At 36.2% G+C, this 25061-nt stretch overlaps 1 protein-coding gene across 1 annotated transcript in view; it reads left to right on the top strand.

Annotated features, from left to right (window-relative positions):
• Positions 1 to 19536, top strand: part of LOC122790465 (cilia- and flagella-associated protein 157-like) — a 1902466-nt gene extending 1882930 nt beyond the window's left edge. The window contains exon 9 of the mRNA XM_044058010.1: positions 18067 to 19536. Within this exon, the coding sequence (XP_043913945.1) occupies positions 18067 to 18126 (60 nt within the window). The 3' untranslated portion in view covers positions 18127 to 19536. The remainder of the gene's footprint in view (positions 1 to 18066) is intronic.
• Positions 19537 to 25061: the final 5525 nt, after the last annotated feature.

Genomic DNA, 25061 nt, shown 5'->3' with positions numbered 1-25061 from the left:
TCGATTTAAAATGATTACTAGAAATGTAACCAACACAGATTTTAATGCTAGCAGAAACCCCCAAGCTAACTAACACTAACAAAGGAATTTCAAAGCAGTCTAACAACTTTCAATGAGCTCAGATGGCTAACTGCAGAGATTCAGAGACACAATATTTACTGAATCCAAGACACACAATATTTACTCACTCAAATCTTAAATAAGTGCAGAAAAATATACTTAAATCAGCTTGTGTCCAGTTGATATATGCAGACAAGTCTCAGTAGCCAGCAACTCGATTTAAAATGATTACTAGAAATGTAACCAACACAGATTTTAATGCTAGCAGAAACCCCCAAGCAAACTAACACTAACAAAGGAATTTCAAAGCAGTCTAACAACTTTCAATGAGCTCAGATGGCTAACTGCAGAGATTCAGAGACACAATATTTACTGAATCCAAGACACACAATATTTACTCACTCAAATCTTAAATAAGTGCAGAAAAATATACTTAAATCAGCTTGTGTCCAGTTGATATATGCAGACAAGTCTCAGTAGCCAGCAACTCGATTTAAAATGATTACTAGAAATGTAACCAACACAGATTTTAATGCTAGCAGAAACCCCCAAGCTAACTAACACTAACAAAGGAATTTCAAAGCAGTCTAACAACTTTCAGTGAGCTCAGATGGCTAACTGCAGAGATTCAGAGACACAATATTTACTGAATCCAAGACACACAATATTTACTCACTCAAATCTTAAATAAGTGCAGAAAATATACTTAAATCAGCTTGTGTCCAGTTGATATATGCAGACAAGTCTCAGTAGCCAGCAACTCGATTTAAAATGATTACTAGAAATGTAACCAACACAGATTTTAATGCTAGCAGAAACCCCAAGCTAACTAACACTAACAAAGGAATTTCAAAGCAGTCTAACAACTTTCAGTGAGCTCAGATGGCTAACTGCAGAGATTCAGAGACACAATATTTACTGAATCCAAGACACACAATATTTACTCACTCAAATCTTAAATAAGTGCAGAAAATATACTTAAATCAGCTTGTGTCCAGTTGATATATGCAGACAAGTCTCAGTAGCCAGCAACTCGATTTAAAATGATTACTAGAAATGTAACCAACACAGATTTTAATGCTAGCAGAAACCCCCAAGCTAACTAACACTAACAAAGGAATTTCAAAGCAGTCTAACAACTTTCAGTGAGCTCAGATGGCTAACTGCAGAGATTCAGAGACACAATATTTACTGAATCCAAGACACACAATATTTACTCACTCAAATCTTAAATAAGTGCAGAAAAATATACTTAAATCAGCTTGTGTCCAGTTGATATATGCAGACAAGTCTCAGTAGCCAGCAACTCGATTTAAAATGATTACTAGAAATGTAACCAACACATATTTTAATGCTAGGAAAAAAACCCCAAGCTAACTAACACTAACAAAGGAATTTCAAAGCAGTCTAACAACTTTCAGTGAGCTCAGATGGCTAACTGCAGAGATTCAGAGACACAATATTTACTGAATCCAAGACACACAATATTTACTCACTCAAATCTTAAATAAGTGCAGAAAAATATACTTAAATCAGCTTGTGTCCAGTTGATATATGCAGACAAGTCTCAGTAGCCAGCAACTCGATTTAAAATGATTACTAGAAATGTAACCAACACAGATTTTAATGCTAGCAGAAACCCCCAAGCTAACTAACACTAACAAAGGAATTTCAAAGCAGTCTAACAACTTTCAGTGAGCTCAGATGGCTAACTGCAGAGATTCAGAGACACAATATTTACTGAATCCAAGACACACAATATTTACTCACTCAAATCTTAAATAAGTGCAGAAAAATATACTTAAATCAGCTTGTGTCCAGTTGATATATGCAGACAAGTCTCAGTAGCCAGCAACTCGATTTAAAATGATTACTAGAAATGTAACCAACACAGATTTTAATGCTAGCAGAAACCCCAAGCTAACTAACACTAACAAAGGAATTTCAAAGCAGTCTAACAACTTTCAGTGAGCTCAGATGGCTAACTGCAGAGATTCAGAGACACAATATTTACTGAATCCAAGACACACAATATTTACTCACTCAAATCTTAAATAAGTGCAGAAAAATATACTTAAATCAGCTTGTGTCCAGTTGATATATGCAGACAAGTCTCAGTAGCCAGCAACTCGATTTAAAATGATTACTAGAAATGTAACCAACACAGATTTTAATGCTAGCAGAAACCCCCAAGCTAACTAACACTAACAAAGGAATTTCAAAGCAGTCTAACAACTTTCAGTGAGCTCAGATGGCTAACTGCAGAGATTCAGAGACACAATATTTACTGAATCCAAGACACACAATATTTACTCACTCAAATCTTAAATAAGTGCAGAAAATATACTTAAATCAGCTTGTGTCCAGTTGATATATGCAGACAAGTCTCAGTAGCCAGCAACTCAATTTAAAATGATTACTAGAAATGTAACCAACACAGATTTTAATGCTAGCAGAAACCCCAAGCTAACAAACACTAACAAAGGAATTTCAAAGCAGTCTAACAACTTTCAGTGAGCTCAGATGGCTAACTGCAGAGATTCAGAGACACAATATTTACTGAATCCAAGACACACAATATTTACTCACTCAAATCTTAAATAAGTGCAGAAAAATATACTTAAATCAGCTTGTGTCCAGTTGATATATGCAGACAAGTCTCAGTAGCCAGCAACTCGATTTAAAATGATTACTAGAAATGTAACCAACACAGATTTTAATGCTAGCAGAAACCCCCAAGCTAACTAACACTAACAAAGGAATTTCAAAGCAGTCTAACAACTTTCAGTGAGCTCAGATGGCTAACTGCAGAGATTCAGAGACACAATATTTACTGAATCCAAGACACACAATATTTACTCACTCAAATCTTAAATAAGTGCAGAAAAATATACTTAAATCAGCTTGTGTCCAGTTGATATATGCAGACAAGTCTCAGTAGCCAGCAACTCGATTTAAAATGATTACTAGAAATGTAACCAACACAGATTTTAATGCTAGCAGAAACCCCAAGCTAACTAACACTAACAAAGGAATTTCAAAGCAGTCTAACAACTTTCAGTGAGCTCAGATGGCTAACTGCAGAGATTCAGAGACACAATATTTACTGAATCCAAGACACACAATATTTACTCACTCAAATCTTAAATAAGTGCAGAAAATATACTTAAATCAGCTTGTGTCCAGTTGATATATGCAGACAAGTCTCAGTAGCCAGCAACTCGATTTAAAATGATTACTAGAAATGTAACCAACACAGATTTTAATGCTAGCAGAAACCCCCAAGCTAACTAACACTAACAAAGGAATTTCAAAGCAGTCTAACAACTTTCAGTGAGCTCAGATGGCTAACTGCAGAGATTCAGAGACACAATATTTACTGAATCCAAGACACACAATATTTACTCACTCAAATCTTAAATAAGTGCAGAAAAATATACTTAAATCAGCTTGTGTCCAGTTGATATATGCAGACAAGTCTCAGTAGCCAGCAACTCGATTTAAAATGATTACTAGAAATGTAACCAACACAGATTTTAATGCTAGCAGAAACCCCAAGCTAACTAACACTAACAAAGGAATTTCAAAGCAGTCTAACAACTTTCAGTGAGCTCAGATGGCTAACTGCAGAGATTCAGAGACACAATATTTACTGAATCCAAGACACACAATATTTACTCACTCAAATCTTAAATAAGTGCAGAAAATATACTTAAATCAGCTTGTGTCCAGTTGATATATGCAGACAAGTCTCAGTAGCCAGCAACTCGATTTAAAATGATTACTAGAAATGTAACCAACACAGATTTTAATGCTAGCAGAAACCCCCAAGCTAACTAACACTAAGAAAGGAATTTCAAAGCAGTCTAACAACTTTCAGTGAGCTCAGATGGCTAACTGCAGAGATTCAGAGACAAAATATTTACTGAATCCAAGACACACAATATTTACTCACTCAAATCTTAAATAAGTATAGAAAAATATACTTAAATAAGCTTGTGTCCAGTTGATATATGCAGACAAGTCTCAGTAGCCAGCAACTCGTTTTAAAATGATGACTAGAAATGTAAAAAACACAGATTTTAATACTAGCAGAAACCTCCAAGCTAACTAACACTAACAAAGGAATTTCAAAGCAGTCTAACAACTTTCAGTGAGCTCAGATGGCTAACTGCAGAGATTCAGAGACATAATATTTATTGAATCCAAGACACACAATATTTACTCACTCAAATCGTAAATAAGCACAGAAAAATATACTTAAATCAGCTTGTGTCCAGTTGATATATGCAGACAAGTCTCAGTAGCCAGAAACTCAATTTAAAATTATTACTAGAAATGTAACCAACACAGATTTTAGTGCTAGCAGAAACCCCCAAGCTAACTAACACTAACAAAGGAATTTCAAAGCAGTCTAACAACTTTCAGTGAGCTCAGATGGCTAACTGCAGAAATTCAGAGACACAATATTTACTGAATCCAAGACACACAATATTTACTCACTCAAATCTTAAATAAGTGCAGAAAAATATACTTAAATCAGCTTGTGTCCAGTTGATATATGCAGACAAGTCTCAGTAGCCAGAAACTCAATTTAAAATGATTACTAGAAATGTAACCAACACAGATTTTAATGCTAGCAGAAATCCCCAAGCTAACTAACACTAACAAAGGAATTTCAAAGCAGTCTAACAACTTTCAATGAGCTCAGATGGTTAACTGCAGAGATTCAGAGACACAATATTTACTGAATCCAAGACACACAATATTTACTCACTCAAATCTTAAATAAGTGCAGAAAAATATACTTAAATCAGCTTGTGTCCAGTTGATATATGCAGACAAGTCTCAGTAGCCAGCAACTCGATTTAAAATGATTACTAGAAATGTAACCAACACAGATTTTAATGCTAGCAGAAACCCCCAAGCTAACTAACACTAACAAAGGAATTTCAAAGCAGTCTAACAACTTTCAGTGAGTTCAGATGGCTAACTGCAGAGATTCAGAGAAACGATATTTACTGAATCCAAGACACACAATATTTACTCACTCAAATCTTAAATAAGTGCAGAAAAATATACTTAAATCAGCTTGAGTCCAGTTCATATATGAAGACAAGTCTCAGTAGCCAGCAACTCGATTTAAAATGATTACTAGAAATGTAACCAACACAGATTTTAATGCTAGCAGAAACCCCCAAGCTAACTAACACTAACAAAGGAATTTCAAAGCAGTCTAACAACTTTCAGTGAGCTCAGATGGCTAACTGCAAAGATTCAGAAACACAATATTTACTGAATCCAAGACACACAATATTTACTCACTCAAATCGTAAATAAGCGCAGAAAAATATACTTAAATCAGCTTGTGTCCAGTTGATATATGCAGACAAGTCTCAGTAGCCAGAAACTCAATTTAAAATGATTACTAGAAATGTAACCAACAAAGATTTTAATGCTAGCAGAAACCCCCAAACTAACTAACACTAACAAAGGAATTTCAAAGCAGTCTAACAACTTTCATTGAGCTCAGATGGCTAACTGCAGAGATTCAGAGACACAATATTTACTGAATCCAAGACACACAATATTTACTCACTCAAATCTTAAATAAGTGCAGAAAAATATACTTACATCAGCTTGTGTCCAGTTGATATATCCAGACAAGTCTCATTAGCCAGCAACTCGATTTAAAATGATTACTAGAAATGTAACCAATACAGATTTTAATGCTAGCAGAAACCCCCAAGCTAACTAACACTAACAAAGGAATTTCAAAGCAGTCTAACAACCTTCAATGAGCTCAAATGGCTAACTGAAGAGATTCAGAGACACAATATTTACTGAATCCAAGACACACAATATTTACTCACTCAAATCTTAAATAAGTGCAGAAAAATATACTTAAATCAGCTTGTGTCCAGTTGATATATGCAGACAAGTCTCAGTAGCCAGCAACTCGATTTAAAATGATTACTAGAAATGTAACCAACACAGATTTTAATTCTAGCAGAAACCCCCAAGCTAACACTAACAAAGGAATTTCAAAGCACTCTAACAACTTTCAGTCAGCTCAGATGGCTAACTGCAGAGATTCAGAGACACAATATTTATTGAATCAAAGATGCACAATACTTACTCATTCAAATCTTAAATAAGTGCAGAAAAATATACGTAAATCACCTTGTGTCCAGTTGACATATGCAGACAAGTCTCAGTAGCCAGCAACTCGATTTAAAATGATCACTAGAAATGTAACCAACACAGATTTTAATGCTAGCAGAAGCCCCCAAGCTAACTAACACTAACAAAGGAATTTCAAAGCAGTCTAACAACCTTCAATGAGCTCAAATGGCTAACTGCAGAGATTCAGAGACACAATATTTACTGAATCCAAGACACACAATATTTACTCACTCAAATCTTAAATAAGCACAGAAAAATATACTTAAATCAGCTTGTGTCCAGTTGATATATGCAGACAAGTCTCAGTAGCCAGAAACTCAATTTAAAATGATTACTAGAAATGTATCCAACAAAGATTTTAATGCTAGCAGAAACCCCCAAGCTAACTAACACTAACAAAGGAATTTCAAAGCAGTCTAACAACCTTCAATGAGCTCATATGGCTAACTGCAGAGATTCAGAGACACAACATTTACTGAATCCAAGACACACAATATTTACTCACTCAAATCTTAAATAAGTGTTGAGAAATATACTTAAATCAGCTTGTGCCCAGTTGATATATGCAGTCAAGTCTCAGTAGCCAGCAACCCGATTTAAAATGATTACTAGAAATGTAACCAACACAGATTTTAATGCTAGCAGAACCCCCCAAGCTAACTAACACTAACAAAGGAATTTCAAAGCAGTCTAACAACTTTCAATGTGCTCAGATGGCTAACTGCAGAGATTCAGAGACACAATATTTACTGAATCCAAGAAGCACAATTTTTACTCACTCAAATCTTAAATAAGTGCAGAAAAATATACTTAAATCAGCTTGTGTCCAGTTGACCTATGCAGACCAGTCTCAGTAGCCAGCAACTCGATTTAAAATGATTACTAGAAATGTAACCAACACAGATTTTAATGCTAGCAGCAACCCCCAAGCTAACTAACACTAACAAAGGAATTTCAAAGCAGTCTAACAACTTTCAGTGAGCTCAGATGGCTAACTGCAGAGATTCAGAGGCACAATATTTACTGAATCCAAGACACACAATATTTACTCACTCAAATCGTAAATAAGCACAGAAAAATATACTTAAATCAGCTTGTGTCCAGTTGATATATGCAGACAAGTCTCAGTAGCCAGCAACTCAATTTAAAATGATTACTAGAAATGTAACCAACACAGATTTTAATGCTAGCAGAAACCCCCAAGCTAACTAACACTAAGAAAGAAATTTCAAAGCAGTCTAACAACATTCAGTGAGCTCAGATGGCTAAATGCAGATATTCAGCGACACAATATTTACTGAATCCAAGACACACAATATTTACTCACTCAAATCTTAAATAAGTGCAGAAAAATATACTTAAATCAGCTTGTGTCCAGTTGATATATGCAGACAAGTCTCAGTAGCCAGAAACTCAATTTAAAATGATTACTAGAAATGTAACCAACACAGATTTTAATGCTAGCAGAAACCCCCAAGCTAACTAACACTAACAAAGGAATTTCAAAGTACTCTAACAACTTTCAATGAGCTCAGATGGCTAACTGCAGAGATTCAGAGACACAATATTTACTGAATCCAAGACACACAACATTTACTCACTCAAATCTTAAATAAGTACAGAAAAATATACTTAAATCAGCTTGTGTCCAGTTGATATATGCAGACAAGTCTCAGTAGCCAGCAACTCGATTTAAAATGATTACTAGAAATGTAACCAACACAGATTTTAATGCTAACAGAAACCCCCAAGCTAACCAACACTAACAAAGGAATTTCAAAGCAGTCTAACAACTTTCAGGGAGCTCAGATCAGAGATTCAGAGACACAATATTTACTAAATCCAAGACACACAATATTTACTCACTCAAATCTTAAATAAGTGCAGAAAAATATACTTAAATCAGCTTGTGTCCAGTTGATATATGCAGACAAGTCTCAGTAGCCAGCAACTTGATTTAAAATGATTATTAGAAATGTAACCAACACAGATTTTAATGATAGCAGAAACACCCAAGCTAACACTAACAAAGGAATTTCAAAGCACTCTAACAACTTTCAGTGAGCTCAGATGGCTAACTGCAGAGATTCAGAGACAAAATATTTACTGAATCCAAGACGCACAATATTTACTCACTCAAATCTTAAATAAGTGCAGAAAAATATACTTATATCAGCTTGTATCTAGTTGACATATGCAGACAAGTCTCAGTAGCCAGCAACTCGATTTAAAATGATTTCTAGAAATGTAACCATTACAGATTTTAATGTTTGCAGAAACCAGCAAGCTAACTAACACTAACAAAGGAATTTCAAAGCAGTCTAACAACTATCAATGAGCTCAAATGGCTAACTGAAGAGATTCAGAGAAACAATATTTATTGAATCCAAGTAACACAATATTTACTCACTCAAATCGTAAATAAGCGCAGAAAAAATATTCTTAAATCAGCTTGTGTCCAGTTGATATATGCAGACAAGTCTCAGTAGCCAGCAACTCAATTTAAAATGATTACTAGAAATGTAACCAACACAGATTTTAATAATAGCAGAAACCCCCAAGCTAACTAACACTAACAAAGGAATTTCAAAGCAGTCTAACAACTTTCGGGGAGCTCAGATGGCTAACTGCAGAGATTCAGAGACACAATATTTACTGAATCCAAGACACACAATATTTACTCACTCAAATCTTAAATAAGTGCAGAAAAATATACTTAAATCAGCTTGTGTCCATTTGACATATGCAGACATGTCTCAGTAGCCAGCAACTTGATTTAAAACGATTACTAGAAATGTAACCAACACAGATTTTAATGCTAGCAGAAACTCCGAAGCTAACTAACACTAACAAAGGAATTTCAAAGCAGTCTAACAACGTTTGGGGAGCTCAGATGGCTAACTGCAGAGATTCAGAGACACAATATTTACTGAATCCAAGACACACAATATTTACTCACTCAAATCTTAAATAAGTGCAGAAAAATATACTTAAATCAGCTTGTGTCCAGTTGATATATGCAGACAAGTCTCAGTAGCCAGCAACTCAATTTAAAATGATTACTAGAAATGTAACCAACACAGATTTTAATGCTAGCAGAAACCCCGAAGCTAACTAACACTAACAAAGGAATTTCAAAGCAGTCTAACAACTTTCAGTGAGCTCAGATGGCTAACTGCAGAGATTCAGAGACACAATATTTACTAAATCCAAGACACACAATATTTACTCACTCAAATCTTAAATAAGTGCAGACAAATATACTTCATTTAGCTTGTGTCCAGTTGATATATGCAGACAAGTCTCAGCATCCAGCAACTCGATTTAAAATGATTACTAGAAATGTAACCAACACAGATTTTAATGCTAGCAGAAACCCCCAAGCTAACTAACACTAACAAAGGAATTTCAAAGCAGTCTAACAACTTTCGGGGAGCTCAGATGGCTAACTGCAGAGATTCAGAGGCATAATATTTACTGAATCCAAGACACACAATATTTACTCACTCAAATCGTAAATAAGCACAGAAAAATATACTTAAATCAGCTTGTGTCCATTTGATATATGCAGACAAGTCTCAGTAGCCAGAAACTCAATTTAAAATGATTACAAGAAATGTAACCAACAAAGATTTTAATGCTAGCAGAAACCCCCAAGCTAACTAACACTAACAAAGGAATTTCAAAGCAGTCTAACAACCTTCAATGAGCTCAGATGGCTAACTGCAGAGATTCAGAGACACAATATTTACTGAATCCAACACACACAATATTTACTCACTCAAATCTTAAATAAGTGCAGAAAAATATACTTAAATCAGCTTGTGTCCAGTTGATATATGCAGACAAGTCTCAGTAGCTAGCAACCCGATTTAAAATGATTACTAGAAATGTAACCAAAATAGCTTTTAATGCCAGCAGAAACCCCCAAGCTAACTAACACTAACAAAGGAATTTCAAAGCAGTCTAACAACTTTCAATGAGCTCAGATGGCTAACTGCAGAGATTCAGAGACACAATATTTACTGAATCCAAGACGCACAATATTTACTCACTCAAATCTTAAATAAGTGCAGAAAAATATACTTAAATCAGCTTGTGTCCAGTTGACATATGCAGACAAGTCTCAGTAGCCAGCAACTCGATTTAAAATGATTACTAGAAATGTAACCAACACAGATTTTAATGCTAGCAGAAACCCCCAAGCTAACTAACACTAACAAAGGAATTTCAAAGTACTCTAACAACTTTCAATGAGCTCAGATGGCTAACTGCAGAGATTCAGAGACACAATATTTACTGAATCCAAGACGCCCAATATTTACTCACTCAAATCTTAAAAAAGTGCAGAAAAATATACTTAAATCAGCTTGTGTCCAGTTGATATATGCAGACAAGTCTCAGTAGCCAGCAACTCAATTTAAAATGATTACTAGAAATGTAACCAACACAGATTTTAATGCTAGCAGAAACCCCCAAGCTAACTAACACTAAGAAAGAAATTTCAAAGCAGTCTAACAACATTCAGTGAGCTCAGATGGCTAAATGCAGATGTTCAGCGACACAATATTTACTGAATCCAAGACACACAATATTTACTCTCTCAAATTTAAATAAGTGCAGAAAAATATACTTAAATCAGCTTGTGTCCAGTTGATGTATGCAGACAAGTCCCAGTAGCGAGAAACTCAATTTAAAATGATTACTAGAAATGTAACCAACACAGATTTTAATGCTAGCAGAAACCCCCAAGCTAACTAACACTAACAAAGGAATTTCAAAGTACTCTAACAACTTTCCATGAGCTCAGATGGCTAACTGCAGAGATTCAGAGACACAATATTTACTGAATCCAAGACGCCCAATATTTACTCACTCAAATCTTAAATAAGTACAGAAAAATATACTTAAATCAGCTTGTGTCCAGTTGGTATATGCAGACAAGTCTCAGTAGCCAGCAACTCGATTTAAAATGATTACAAGAAATGTAAACAACACAGATTTTAATGCTAGCAGAAACCCCCAAGCTAACACTAACAAAGGAATTTCAAAGCACTCTAACAACTTTCAGTCAGCTCAGATGGCTAACTGCAGAGATTCAGAGACACAATATTTACTGAATCCAAGACCCACGATATTTACTCACTCAAATCTTAAATAAGTGCAGAAAAATATACTTAAATCAGCTTGTGTCCAGTTGATATATACAGACAAGTCTCAGTAGCAGCAACTCGATTTAAAATGATTACTAGAAATGTAACCAACACAGATTTTAATACTAGCAGAAACCTCCAAGCTAACTAACACTAACAAAGGAATTTCAAAGTAGTCTAACAACTTTCAGTGAGCTCAGATGGCTAACTGCAGAGATTCAGAGACACAATATTTATTGAATCCAAGACACACAATATTTACTCACTCAAATCGTAAATAAGCACAGAAAAATATACTTAAATCAGCTTGTGTCCAGTTGATATATGCAGACAAGTCTCAGTAGCCAGAAACTCAATTTAAAATTATTACTAGAAATGTAACCAACACATATTTTAATGCTAGCAGAAATCCCCAAGCTAACTAACACTAACAAAGGAATTTCAAAGCAGTCTAACAACTTTCAATGAGCTCAGATGGTTAACTGCAGAGATTCAGAGACACAATATTTACTGAATCCAAGACACACAATATTTACTCACTCAAATCTTAAATAAGTGCAGAAAAATATACTTAAATCAGCTTATGTCCAGTTGATTTATGCAGACAAGTCTCAGCAGCCAGCAACTCGATTTATAATGATTACTAGAAATGTAACCAACACAGATTTTAATGCTAGCAGAAACCCCCAAGCTAACTAACACTAACAAAGGAATTTCAAAGCAGTCTAACAACTTTCCGTGAGCTCAGATGGCTAACTGCAGAGATTCAGAGACACGATATTTACTGAATCCAAGACACACAATATTTACTCACTCAAATCTTAAATACATGCAGAAAAATATACTTAAATCAGCTTGTGTCCAGTTGATATATGAAGACAAGTCTCAGTAGTCAGCAACTCGATTTAAAATGATTACTAGAAATGTAACCAACACTGATTTTAATGCTAGCAGAAACCCCCAAGCTAACTAACACTAACAATGGAATTTCAAAACAGTCTAAAAACTTTCAGTGAACTCAGATGGCTAACTGCAGAGATTCAGAAACACAATATTTACTGAATCCAAGACACACAATATTTACTCACTCAATTTGTAAATAACCACAGAAAAATATACTTAAATCAGCTTGTTGTCCAGTTGATATATGCAGAAAAGTCTCAGTAGCCAGAAACTCAATTTAAAATTATTACTAGAAATGTAACCAACACAGATTTTAGTGCTAGCAGAAACCCCCAAGCTAACTAACACTAACAAAGGAATTTCAAAGCAGTCTAACAACTTTCAGTGAGCTCAGATGGCTAACTGCAGTAATTCAGAGACGCAATATTTACTGAATCCAAGACACACAATATTTACTCACTCAAATCTTAAATAAGTGCAGAAAAATTTACTTAAATCAGCTTGTGTCCAGTTGATATATGCAGACAAGTCTCAGTAGCCAGAAACTCAGTTTAAAATTATTACTAGAAATGTATCCAACACATATTTTAATGCTAGCAGATACCCCCAAGCTAACCAGCACTAACAAAGGAATTTCAAAGCAGTCTAACAACTTTCAGTGAGTTCAGATGGCTAACTGCAGAGATTCAGAGAGACAATATTTACTGATTCCAAGACACACAATATTTACTCACTCAAATCTTAAATACATGCCGAAAAATGTACTTAAATCAGCTTGTGTCCAGTTGATATATGCAGACAAGTCTCAGTAGCCAGCAACTCGATTTAAAATGATTACTAGAAATGTAACCAACACATATTTTAGTGCTAGCAGAAACCCCCAAGCTAACTAACACTAACGAAGGAATTTCAAAGCAGTCTAACAACTTTTGGGGAGCTCAGATGGATAACTGCAGAGATTCAGAGACACAATATTTACTGAATCCAAGACACACAATATTTACTCACTCAAATCTTAAATAAGTGCCGAAAAATATACTTAAATCATCTTGTGTCCAGTTGATATATGCAGACAAGTCTCAGTAGCCAGCAACTCAATTTAAAATGATTACTAGAAATGTAACCAACACAGATTTTAATGCTAGCAGAAACCCCCAAGCTAAATAACACTAACAAAGGAATTTCAAAGCATTCTAACAACTTTCAGGGAGCTCAGATGGCTAACTGCAGAGATTCAGAGGCATAATATTTACTGAATCCAAGACGGACAATATTTACTCACTCAAATCTTAAATAAGTGCAGAAAAATATACTTAAATCAGCTTGTGTCCAGTTGACATATGCAGACAAGTCTCAGTAGCCAGCAACTTGATTTAAAATGATTACTAGAAATGTAACCAACACAGATTTTAATGCTAGCAGAAACCAGCAAGGTACCTAACACTAACAAAGGAATTTCAAAGCAGTCTAACAACTTTCAGTGAACTCAGATGGCTAACTGCAAAGATTCAGAGACACAATATTTACTGAATCCAAGACACACAATATTTACTCACTCAAATCTTAAATAAGTGCAGAAAAATATACTTAAATCAGCTTGTGTCCAGTTGATATTTGCAGACCAGTCGCAGTAGCCATCAACTCAATTTAAAATGATTACTAGAAATGTAACCAACACAGATTTTAATGCCAGCAGAAACCCCCAAGCTAACTAACACTAACAAAGGAATTTCAAAGCAGTCTAACAACTTTCGGGGTGCTCAGATGGCTAACTGCAGAGATTCAGAGACACAATATTTACTGAATCAAAGACACACAATATTTACTCACTCAAATCTTAAATAAGTGCAGAAAAATATACTTACATCAGCTTGTGTCCAGTTGATATATGCAGACAAGTCTCAGTAGCCAGCAACTCGATTTAAAATGATTACTAGAAATGTAACCAACACAGATTTTAGTGCTAGCAGAAACCCCCAAGCTAACTAACACTAACAAAGGAATTTCAAAGCAGTCTAACAACTTTCGGGGAGCTCAGATGGCTAACTGCAGAGATTCAGAGACACAATATTTACTAAATCCAAGACACACAGTATATACTCACTCAAATCATAAATAAGTGCTGAAAAATATACTTAAATCAGCTTGTGTCCAGTTGATATATGCAGACAAGTCTCAGTAGCCAGCAACCCGATTTAAAATGATTACTAAAAATGTAACCAACACAGATTTTAATGCTAGCAGAAACCCCCAAGCTAACTAACACTAACAAAGGAATTTCAAAGCAGTCTAACAACTTTCGGGGAGCTCAGATGGCTAACTGTAGAGATTCAGAGACACAATATTTACTGAATCCAAGACACACAATATTTACTCACTCAAATCTTAAATAAGTGCAGAAAAAATATACTTACATCAGCTTGTGTCCAGTTGATATGTGCAGACAAGTCTCGGTATCCAGTAACTCGATTTAAAATGATTACTAGAAATGTAACCAACAAAGATTTTAATGCTAGCAGAAACCCCCAAGCTAACTAACACTAACAAAGGAATTTCAAAGCAGACTAACAACTTTCAGTGAACTCAAATGGCTAACTGAAGAGATTCAGAGACACAATATTTACTGAATCCAAGACATATAATATTTACTCACTCAAATCTTAAATAAGTGCAGAAAAATATACTTAAATCAGCTTGTGTCCAGTTGATATATGCAGACAAGTCTCAGTATTCATCAACTCGATTTAAAATGATTACTAGAATGATTACTAGAAGTGTAACCAACACAGATTTTAATGCCAGCAGAAACCCCCAAGCTAACTAACACTAACAAAGGAATTTCAAAGCAGTCTAACAACTTTCAGTGAACTCAGATGGCTAACTGCAGAGATTCAGAGACGCAATATTTACTGAATCCAAGACACTCAATATTTACTCACTCAAATCTTAAATAAGTGTAGAAAATATACTTAAATCAGCTTGTGTCCAGTTAATATATGCAGACAAGTCTCAGTAGCCAGCAACTCGATTTAAAATGATTACTAGAAATGTAACCAACGCAGATTTTAATGCTAGCAGAAACCCGCAAGCTAACTAAGACTAACAAAGGAATTTCAAATCAGTCTAACAACTTTCGGGGAGCTCAGATGGCTAACTGCAGAGATTCAGAGACACAATATTTACTGAATCCAAGACACACAATATTTACTCACTCAAATCTTAAATAAGTGCAGAAAAATATATTTAAATCAGCTTGTGTCCAGTTGACATATGCAGACAAGTCTCAGTAGCCAGCAACTCAATTTAAAATGATTACTAGAAATGTAACCAACACAGATTTTAATGCTAGCAGAAACCCCCAAGCTTACTAACACTAACAAAGGAATTTCAAAGCAGTCTAACAACTTTCAGTGAGCTCAGATGGCTAACTGCAAAGATTCACAGACACAATATTTACTAAATCCAAGACACACAATATATACTCACTCAAATCGTAAATAAGTGCAGAAAAATATACTTAAATCAGCTTGTGTCCAGTTGATATATACAGACTCTTAGGTATGTACTTCTCTGAAGTCCAGGCCAACACGAGGGGACTCTGGCTGACAACATTTGCAGATGATTACAAGTTGGGAGCTATTATTAACTCCCCAAGTAATGTTGACATCTTACAGAAAGGCCTCACTGAGACCAACGACTGGTGTCAGAACCATGGAGAGGGATGACTATAGCAGTGCTCAATGCCAAACAATGTGTCATCATCCCCTTTGGGAAAAAACCCATTCCCATGAATTACCACATCGATGGTAGTCCACTGAACACAGCCTGCAACCTCTCTTTTGACCATTACATTGCCACTGTGGTCAGAAAGTCCTTTGTGGCACATCTCATTGCTAAAGGTTTTGCTTCCAGGAAGAAAGAGATCATTGTCTCCCTCTACTCTTCCCTCATCAGCCAAATCATTGAGTACAGTGCCCCATTTGGCATGTACCTCGCTATACAACTTCAACAACTGGAGAGGCCGCAAAAGTGCCTCATAAAGAGGATCCTAGGCCTTAATCATTTGTCCTATGTGGACAGACTAAAAAAACTCCAACTATTCTCTGTCTCATATTGCCTACTTAGAGGCTATCTCTGCTTGACTTACAAAGCCATGTCTGACCTAGCTCTGTTAGAAATGCTACATATAAAGAAATCCCAGTCCTTCCACACCACATGCTCCAGAGACCTCAACCTCATTACCACAATCAACAGAACATGCTGGAGGGACAGGTTCATAACCCAGAGACGGGCCATATATGTCAAGCAGAGCACCTCACTGGCCCTCTTCAAGAGACATCTTGATGAGTGGATGGGAAATAGAAAATTCACCCCGGGGATCACTCCAGTGGCTCTACCTGACAGAGGCACTGGGAACTAAGGTCGGGTGGCACGATGCCAGGGTAATCCTATGAGCTAGGCTTGTAAAGGCTCCAGGGCCCTTAGCCTAGTACACACCTATGAACCTATGTATGTTGAAAGTATTTTAGGCAACGGCTTAAAGTGTGAAATTGTTCTTTTTTTTTTCTCTTTCATTGTTTTAAGCTAAATAAAACATTTGAACTCCATAAAGTGCTTCAGTCAAAGCGTGATACAGTGACAGTGCAATGGAATTAGAAAAGAAGCATCCGAGGCAGGGAGTATAAAATGTAATGTGAAAAAGGAGCACTTCATAACGCATCTGAGGCAGGGAGTATAAAATGTAATGTGAAAAAGGAGCACTTCATAACACATCCGAGGCAGGGAATATAAAATGTAATGTGAAAAAGGAGCACTTCATAACACATCCGAGGCAGGGAATATAAAATGTAATGTGAAAAAGGAGCACTTCATAATGCATCCGAGGCATGGAGTATAAAATGTAATGTGAAAAAGGAGCACTTCATAATGCATCTGAGGCAGGGAGTATAAAATGTAATGTGAAAAAGGAGCACTTCATAATGCATCCGAGGCAGGGAGTATAAAATGTAATGTGAAAAACGAGCAGTTCATAATGCATCCGAGGCAGGGAGTATAAAATGTAATGTGATAAAGGAGCACTTCATAACGCATCCGAGGCAGGGAGTATAAAATGTAATGTGAAAAAGGAGCACTTCATAACTCATCCGAGGCAGGGAGTATAAAATGTAATGTGAAAAAGGAGCACTTCATAACGCATCCGAGTCAGGAAGTATAAAATGTAATGTGAAAAAGGAGCACTTCATAACGCATCTGAGGCAGGGAGTATAAAATGTAATGTGAAAAAGGAGCACTTCATAAATAATCCGAGGCAGGGAGTATAAAATGTAATGTGAAAAAGAAAACAGCTGTACAACTATTATCGTAAACAATGGTATTGTCAGCATATACATTCGTAATGTAGCTGTAATTAAATGTAATACTAATAAAAGGTAAACTAACTGCAAAGAACTATGTTGATGTGTAACATAATGGTTATGAATCAACCAAAAATTATGTCTAGATTAGCAGAAAAAAAAATGAAATGAAGGTATGGAATCTGGGAAATTAACTTACAGTACCGTACAGATGTACATGTGAAACAATAGCATAGAATCTGATGTAAATGTTAATGTAAAACAGAGCGAGATGAGGATAAATCACATTGACGTTGTCCTGAAGCAGGTACATAATGGTGTCGATTCCTTATAATTACAATCTAAGATTAGGCACCAAATAACTTTTTCTGTGGCTATACAAAATTTTAAAATATTTCTTCTTTCTGTAGGAAATTGTGGCACCACTTCGCAGCCTTCCAAAATCAGCTACCTTGCCTGGAATCATTTAAAGTCATGTTCGAATCAAAGTTTTCAGTCAGAAAATCGAATACAACCAACGGCTGAATGCAAGCCTTCTATATTCTCTGTGTGTTTAGTATAATGTGTGTGTATTAGTATCAGTTGCATAATGATCTGCAGGCGATGACATGGCTGTCATCATTTAGTGACAGCAGTGAACACTTGTATGGACACAAGTTTTCTGTTAAATGGAAAATAATACATAGTAGTAAGAGCTGAAACAGAAAGAAAAATAAACTACTGTATACCTTTCCCTTACAAGTTAATTTCTACTTCCATTGAACCAAAAGTGGTAGCAGTTCCCAAGTTAAAAAAAAAGAAAAGAAAAAAGGGACAAATAATAAAATGCCCTTTGCCAGCAGCAGCTGTTGACTTGCTATAGATATGAACCACAACATTATAGTATGTGGGTGAGAAGGAATTATGAGAAGGCAGGCACCATTCAAGCAAAACGTTACAACAAAGATTGTGAGCCAAAATAAATGTTCCTTTACAGGTATGTCTCATTGCTTTCTATCCCTGCTTGACACTTTAGAAAATAATTTTTGCTCATGCTTAATCTTAAGCAGTCTTTTTTCTTGGCAGTTATTTGTGTGTTGTTTGTGCAGCATGACAAAGCACTCCAAAACACTTGTATATTTTTAATGTGAATGCTTCTTTTTCACTACGATTATTTGTACTACTGTCCTGATATTTATTTCATGACCTGCATATGACGATAAGCAGTGGGGGAACATAAATAACAGGCATTCCTTGGTACCTAACGGCCATTTGGAGACCTAACTATTGTAACCTGGACTAGAGCCCACTTATTTTAACTGATGAATAAGGCTGTTAAATCGAGTTTTCCTTGTGGATACAAAGGTTAGCAATGAGTACTTCAATGGCTGAGTTGGGTACTTTTCTTCCTAACTACTAGTCTTTTTGATGTCTTATGAAAATTGAACTTCTGCATAATAAAAACTAGATTCTTTTCATGAAATTGCTAAAAATGTAGTAGAAATATGAGGCATCTACTTTTCAATGTTCATAAAAAGCCATTTCCTTATGCTTGGCACTGATGCATTCACAGTGTGTCTTCATGAAAAATTTCAATTATTAGTAGCAAAGTTTAATGAATGGAGTAAGTGAAAATGTTAAAAAAGAATATTCCCTTATGCATTTGGGGTCCCATAACATGATGACTTTCTAAAATGTGCATAACCTAATGATATGGAAATAATAAAGGGTTCATTTTGAGTTTTGCTTCAGCAAAAATGGCTCATAGATGTCAAGGTTTAGGAAAATATGGGTTTTTGCATCCTTTGTATATTTTTCAAATCTGTTATTGAATGTAATACTATTATATTGAAACTGCAAGAATTAAAAGGCATTTTATTTTCAAAATATGTGATGTGACATATGAAAAATAAAGTCTAATCAGTTTATCTCTTTACTCTCTAAAGTAGAGGACTACAGGAGGATGAATTTCTTTAGCTATCTGACGTTTGTTAACTAGGTATCTGAAATGGTCCTTGAATCCTTTTCAGCTATGACCTGGGTGTAGGAACACAGAAACAGAGTTGATAAACATAGATAGGGCATTATTATTTTACAATTAGGCATACATGTGTTGCTTTTAGCACTAAAATAATATACGGTGTAAGTTCATTCTGCATAAAATTGATTAATATGAAAGGTGAAGCACAGTAGTACATTGTGCTAATTGAAAACGATACAATGACTGGCAGTGTAGTTTTATGGTGTCGAGTTGCCACCATAACCAGTGCCTTCTGTGGAAGGTTGGGCGCCAGGCCCAACCTTCCACAGAAGGCATACACACACACCTAGGGCCAATTTAGAGGGTCCAATCCACCTACTGCTGACTACCCACTGCATGTCTTTGGGATGTGGGAGGAAACCGGAGCACCCAGAGGAAACCCACATGACTACAGGGAGGACATGCAGACTCTGCACAGAAGGCACCCCAGCCGAGAATCGAACCGGAGAACCTCTTGCTGTGAAGCGGCAACGCTAACAGCTGCACCACTGTGACCACCCAAAAGCAAGCAATACTGAAATGTAAAAAAAGTGTGATGATGTTGGGAAGGGAGTTCTTCCCTTATGTGTAAGTCCTCCCAATATGTACATATTTACAAAGTGATAAGTCTGCAACCAGGGCTGAAAAAAAATTATACAACTTCCACAAATAAGTTTTCCACCAAAACGCTGGAGCTATGTGATTTTATTGAAGTATATGAGCTTTTCGAGCATTTTTGTGCATTAAAATTGTTTTTCACATCATATTCGAGTCCAGTATCACTCACAGTCTTCTTTCAGTATCTTGGACGGAGTTCCGTCCTATTATTCGTTAACTTCCACAAATAATTGGAATTTGTAGTTGTAGCTCCTGATAGGTGGTTTAGTGGCAGAGCAGGTCTAGCTTTTGTCAGAGTTGCAGGAGCATTTGTACGCCTCTTTTTGGTGATTGGTGTATTTTTTCTGAAGGTCTTGTAGTCTGTTATTTCTTGAATACTTTGTGTTCAGTGGTTACCGTTTAATAGTACAATTTTGTACTAATTTAAAAAGTGGATGGAGAGGGATGAGAGCATGAGTCTCTTCATTGTGGGATGAATACTTGATTTGCAGTTTATACCCTAGGGAGGGGCAGTGCTATCTATGGAGAAAGTTTTAAGATATTTTAACCAGAAGGAGAGTGGATTGGGCAGGGAGGGCAAATAGTTGGTCTTTTGCAGTGTGATACAGTAGAGTTCTTGCCTATGGCAGAAGGTAATGAATCTACGTGCAACATTCATACTAGTCTGAAATCAGTCCTGTATTAAGGGATATGTGGAAAGTTAGTTTGGGAAGGGTACAGTCCACTTTTGGAATAAGTACATTTTTAGACAGTTCTCTTCTTGTTGAAGAAGGGTAGGATGGGTGGGAACAGTGTCCCTGACTTTAAGGTAACGGTATTTCCTCTGTGTAATGGAAATTAAGTATGTAGGCCTTGGTATGTCTGTTGTTCGACTGCAGATAATGGAGTTTTTTGGGGGTGTTAAAATGTTAAGGAAAGTACAGGAAGAGTTTTTTGTTGTGCATCAAATCAAAATCAAACTGCCATTTTTAAGTTCTGGATTGGGAATAGAAAATTCATCCCTGGTTTGACACTTATGTCTCTAATGGACAGAGGCAGTCTGTAAATGGTTCACCTCCCAGGCCCCTGCTTGTAATTGCTTCATCTCCCAAGCCCCTGCTTACACTTGCCAAGGATACCAGAATGTGTCAGGGATTTGGGATGCATGGCTGGACTAAAAAAGGCCCGAGTGATCATTAGCCTTGTACACACCAATAAACATATGACACAATGGTCAGTAAATGCAACACCAGATACTGATAACAGATTTTCATTAGTAAGATACTTGTTGTTTGTCTTTCGGCTTTTCCCGGTAAGGGGTCGCCACAGTGGAACTCCAGTCCACTAATGATTGTCAGTAGATTTTTATGAAATGCTGAGGTGCCACCTCGATGCTCAGCCTTCAACGAAGGCATGCCCATTTCTGCATGCATGTCTTTCGAATGCTAACCGTGGGGAGGACATGCAGACTCCACACAGAAGGCACTCCCAAGCCCAGCCGAGAATTGAATGGGAAAACCTCTTGCTGTGAGGTAAGAACACTACCGCCGTACCACCGAAATGTCCAAATAACATCACCTCTCATCAGTCAATATGCAGCTAAATGTTAACTTACTGTCATACGTCTAACCTTATGAAGCAAACCACAAAGGCCAGCAATCTTCCTTGAAACTACTTTCTGGATTCTTTCAAACCTATAACCCCATGCCACCGCAGCATGGAATATATGTTGCCTATTAAGGGTGATATATACACACATATGTACATGCATATCTATCTAACTATATCTATATCTATATATATATATATATATATATATATATATATATATATATATATATACAAAAACACACACACACACACACAGATCTGCATGTATGTATTAACACACACACACACACACACACACACACACACATATATATATATATATATATATATATATATATATATATATATGTATATATATTTATTTATTTAACATTTGTTAACCAGGAAAGTCCAACTTGGAACAAAGCCAATTTTCAGTGGCTGCCCCAGAAGAAATGTTGATATATATATACATATATATATATATATATATATATATATATATATATATATATATATATATATATATATATATATATATATATATATGTATATAGGTCTACCTGATAACACCGACATGCCAAAACACTGACAACGAAATAACCGACATGAAAAAAATGACAAAAAACAAAGTTCAAAAACACGAAACGTCACATGCCTGACAAATCCGGACAATCAGCAAAACAAATACCTTTCCCGAAAAACACACACACAACACAAGCACACCAAAAACCTTACAAACCCACACTAAACCTTAGATACACAACTATCTATGCACTAACCTTAACCCAAACCCTAACCCTAAGGTCCGTCATTATCGCACACTTACCTTACCCGCACCCTAACCCTAACTCACTTAACCTGCCCATAAACCTAAAGTCCGTCACTATCGCACACTTACCTGACCCACACCCTACCCTAACATCTGTCACTTACCCACACCCTGAACCTAACATCCGTCCCTATCACACACTTTCCTTAACTTGTCGGTGTTCACAGCATCGGGATTCTCAACTGCCAGTCTTCTCTGTTGTCGATCTTCTGGTGTCGGTGTTCTCGTCATAGGCGTTGTGCACTTTAGGCATTTTCAGGTAGACCCATATACATACATACATAGATATATTTATATTTATATATATATATATATATATATATATATATATATATATATTTATATCCCCACTCAGGAATCCTAGAAAAACTCACTAAGCCAGGCATCAACCCCTATATCACTAGGTGGGTTGCAAACTGGCTCACAGATAAAACCCACAGTGTGAAAGTAGCTGACTCCAAGTCAGACTACTTCCAAAAGCACATACACCCAAGCTGATGAGTATGATCTAGAACCATAGCACCAAATCACTTTCAGAGGTAGAAATGAGCGTCATGTAGAAAGGGATGACCTTAACCCCACACAGTAGGAGCAACATAGTGAGTACCATAAATTAATTATAGCTCTTTGTGAGGAAATCAAACCTAAAGGTATTTTTCCAGGACAAAGACAATAAAAAGAAGACACTAGATTGGAACACAATTGCACGTGAAACAAAAAATGGGAAAACCCAGTGACTTTTGCCCCTCTATAGATCCTACACTCAGTGCTTATGAAGTGAAATATTTAGTAGAAATCAGGGGAAAAAAACTTTTGAAAAGGTAAGAGGAAATTTTACAAGCTCAATAGATATAAAATGCAAGATGTATTAGCACTAAACAAAGACACAAGCAGAAGAACTAAAACGTCAGATAAGGGAAGGGTGACATTGGTTACAGACACTGGTGTTTGCAATAATAAGACTGAAAACGTACTGGGAAACCAAGCTTTTTACAATAAAGTAGATCAAAGCATAGCCCATAATGCTTACAACAATATCCTTAGTTCACTCAAGAAACTTCACGGCATAGAACTAATGGAGAGCAGGCTATAAGAATTCTTCACTATTCATCATCGTAGGATTCCTAGTTTCTTCATAATTCCAAACCCCCACAAAAGCCTACTAGACCCCCCCCCCCCCATACAGCCATGTTGTGGCCAGTGGGGGAGCCATAACTGAAGCTGTGGTGATACATCTGGAGGCCACTACAAACTACTAGTGGCCATCACCAAATCCTTTGTGCTGAAAACATTAGATTTTCATCTGAAAATAAAGGACATCAACAGCACAGATGACACCATACTGGCAGCTATAGACACTGAGGCCCTGTATACCCTTTTACCCACATTTCTGAATCAAAATGGTGGAAGAGACACTGATTAAAGGAACAGAAACGTTACAGGCATAGCTAGAATTAATCAGCAAGCCATTGCAAATGCTCCTGGAGAATAATTTAAAATTTAATGGTCAATTCTACCAACAAACCACAGACATAGCCATTGGAACAGCTGTGACACCAGTTTAGCTAATGTAGTGCTAATGAAATGGAAAGAGGGAATGTTTGTAATGCAGACGTTCATATCTACGTTAGTTGATGTTTACACTTTAATGATCACATTTTCATCATTTTGGATGGCAGTGAGTACAGACTTACAGACTTAAAGAGTTCTACAGCTATATTGGTAACCCCAGCAGTTTCCTCAAGTACATCTCCAATCATAGTAAAGGAAAAGTAGATTTTCTAGATGTAACCATTAGAAAAAGTGTTGAGAACGCTCACCTTTCCAACAATTTGTACAGAAGCATGCACTCCCTCCTCATAAAATGCAATATAAGAAAATCCCGAGGGATGTGCATCACAACAGCATTGAAGGAATTGAGAGATTTTATTGACAAAAAACGTCCTTAGAAGATAACATGAAGAAAAGATGCTGTACATTATCCCAAATACTGAAACAATCAGGAGGCTATTGTGTTCTTGAACCTCTTAATCACACTCTCTACTTGGATTATTGGAACATTTACACGGACCCCAAAAGTGAAATCAGAAGATGCAGCATTGCCATGACCTTTGCTGAAGACCCCTTAATCATCAAAAAAAAAAATGTTCATGTACATCACCTGGGACAGCACAAAAGCAGTAAAAGAAGTTGTGAACTACTGGAACCAGCGCCAATGATCCAAATGTAAAAGGAAAAAGAATTAGGGACTTCCTGGGAAAAAAAAGAAGAAACTGGCACTGATGTAAAATGCAGAAACAAATGTGGGACCTGAAACTGCAGGTTTTGTGGACTTACAAGTGATACCTGCCCCAACACTGGAAAAAGGTTTTTTAACATGCTCAAAT

Source organism: Protopterus annectens, chromosome 16.part0 (genome assembly GCF_019279795.1).
Source record: "Protopterus annectens isolate FY-2018-M chromosome 16.part0, PAN1.0, whole genome shotgun sequence".
Lineage (NCBI taxonomy): Eukaryota > Metazoa > Chordata > Ceratodontiformes > Protopteridae > Protopterus > Protopterus annectens.
This window is presented reverse-complemented; position numbering and strand designations above follow the sequence as displayed.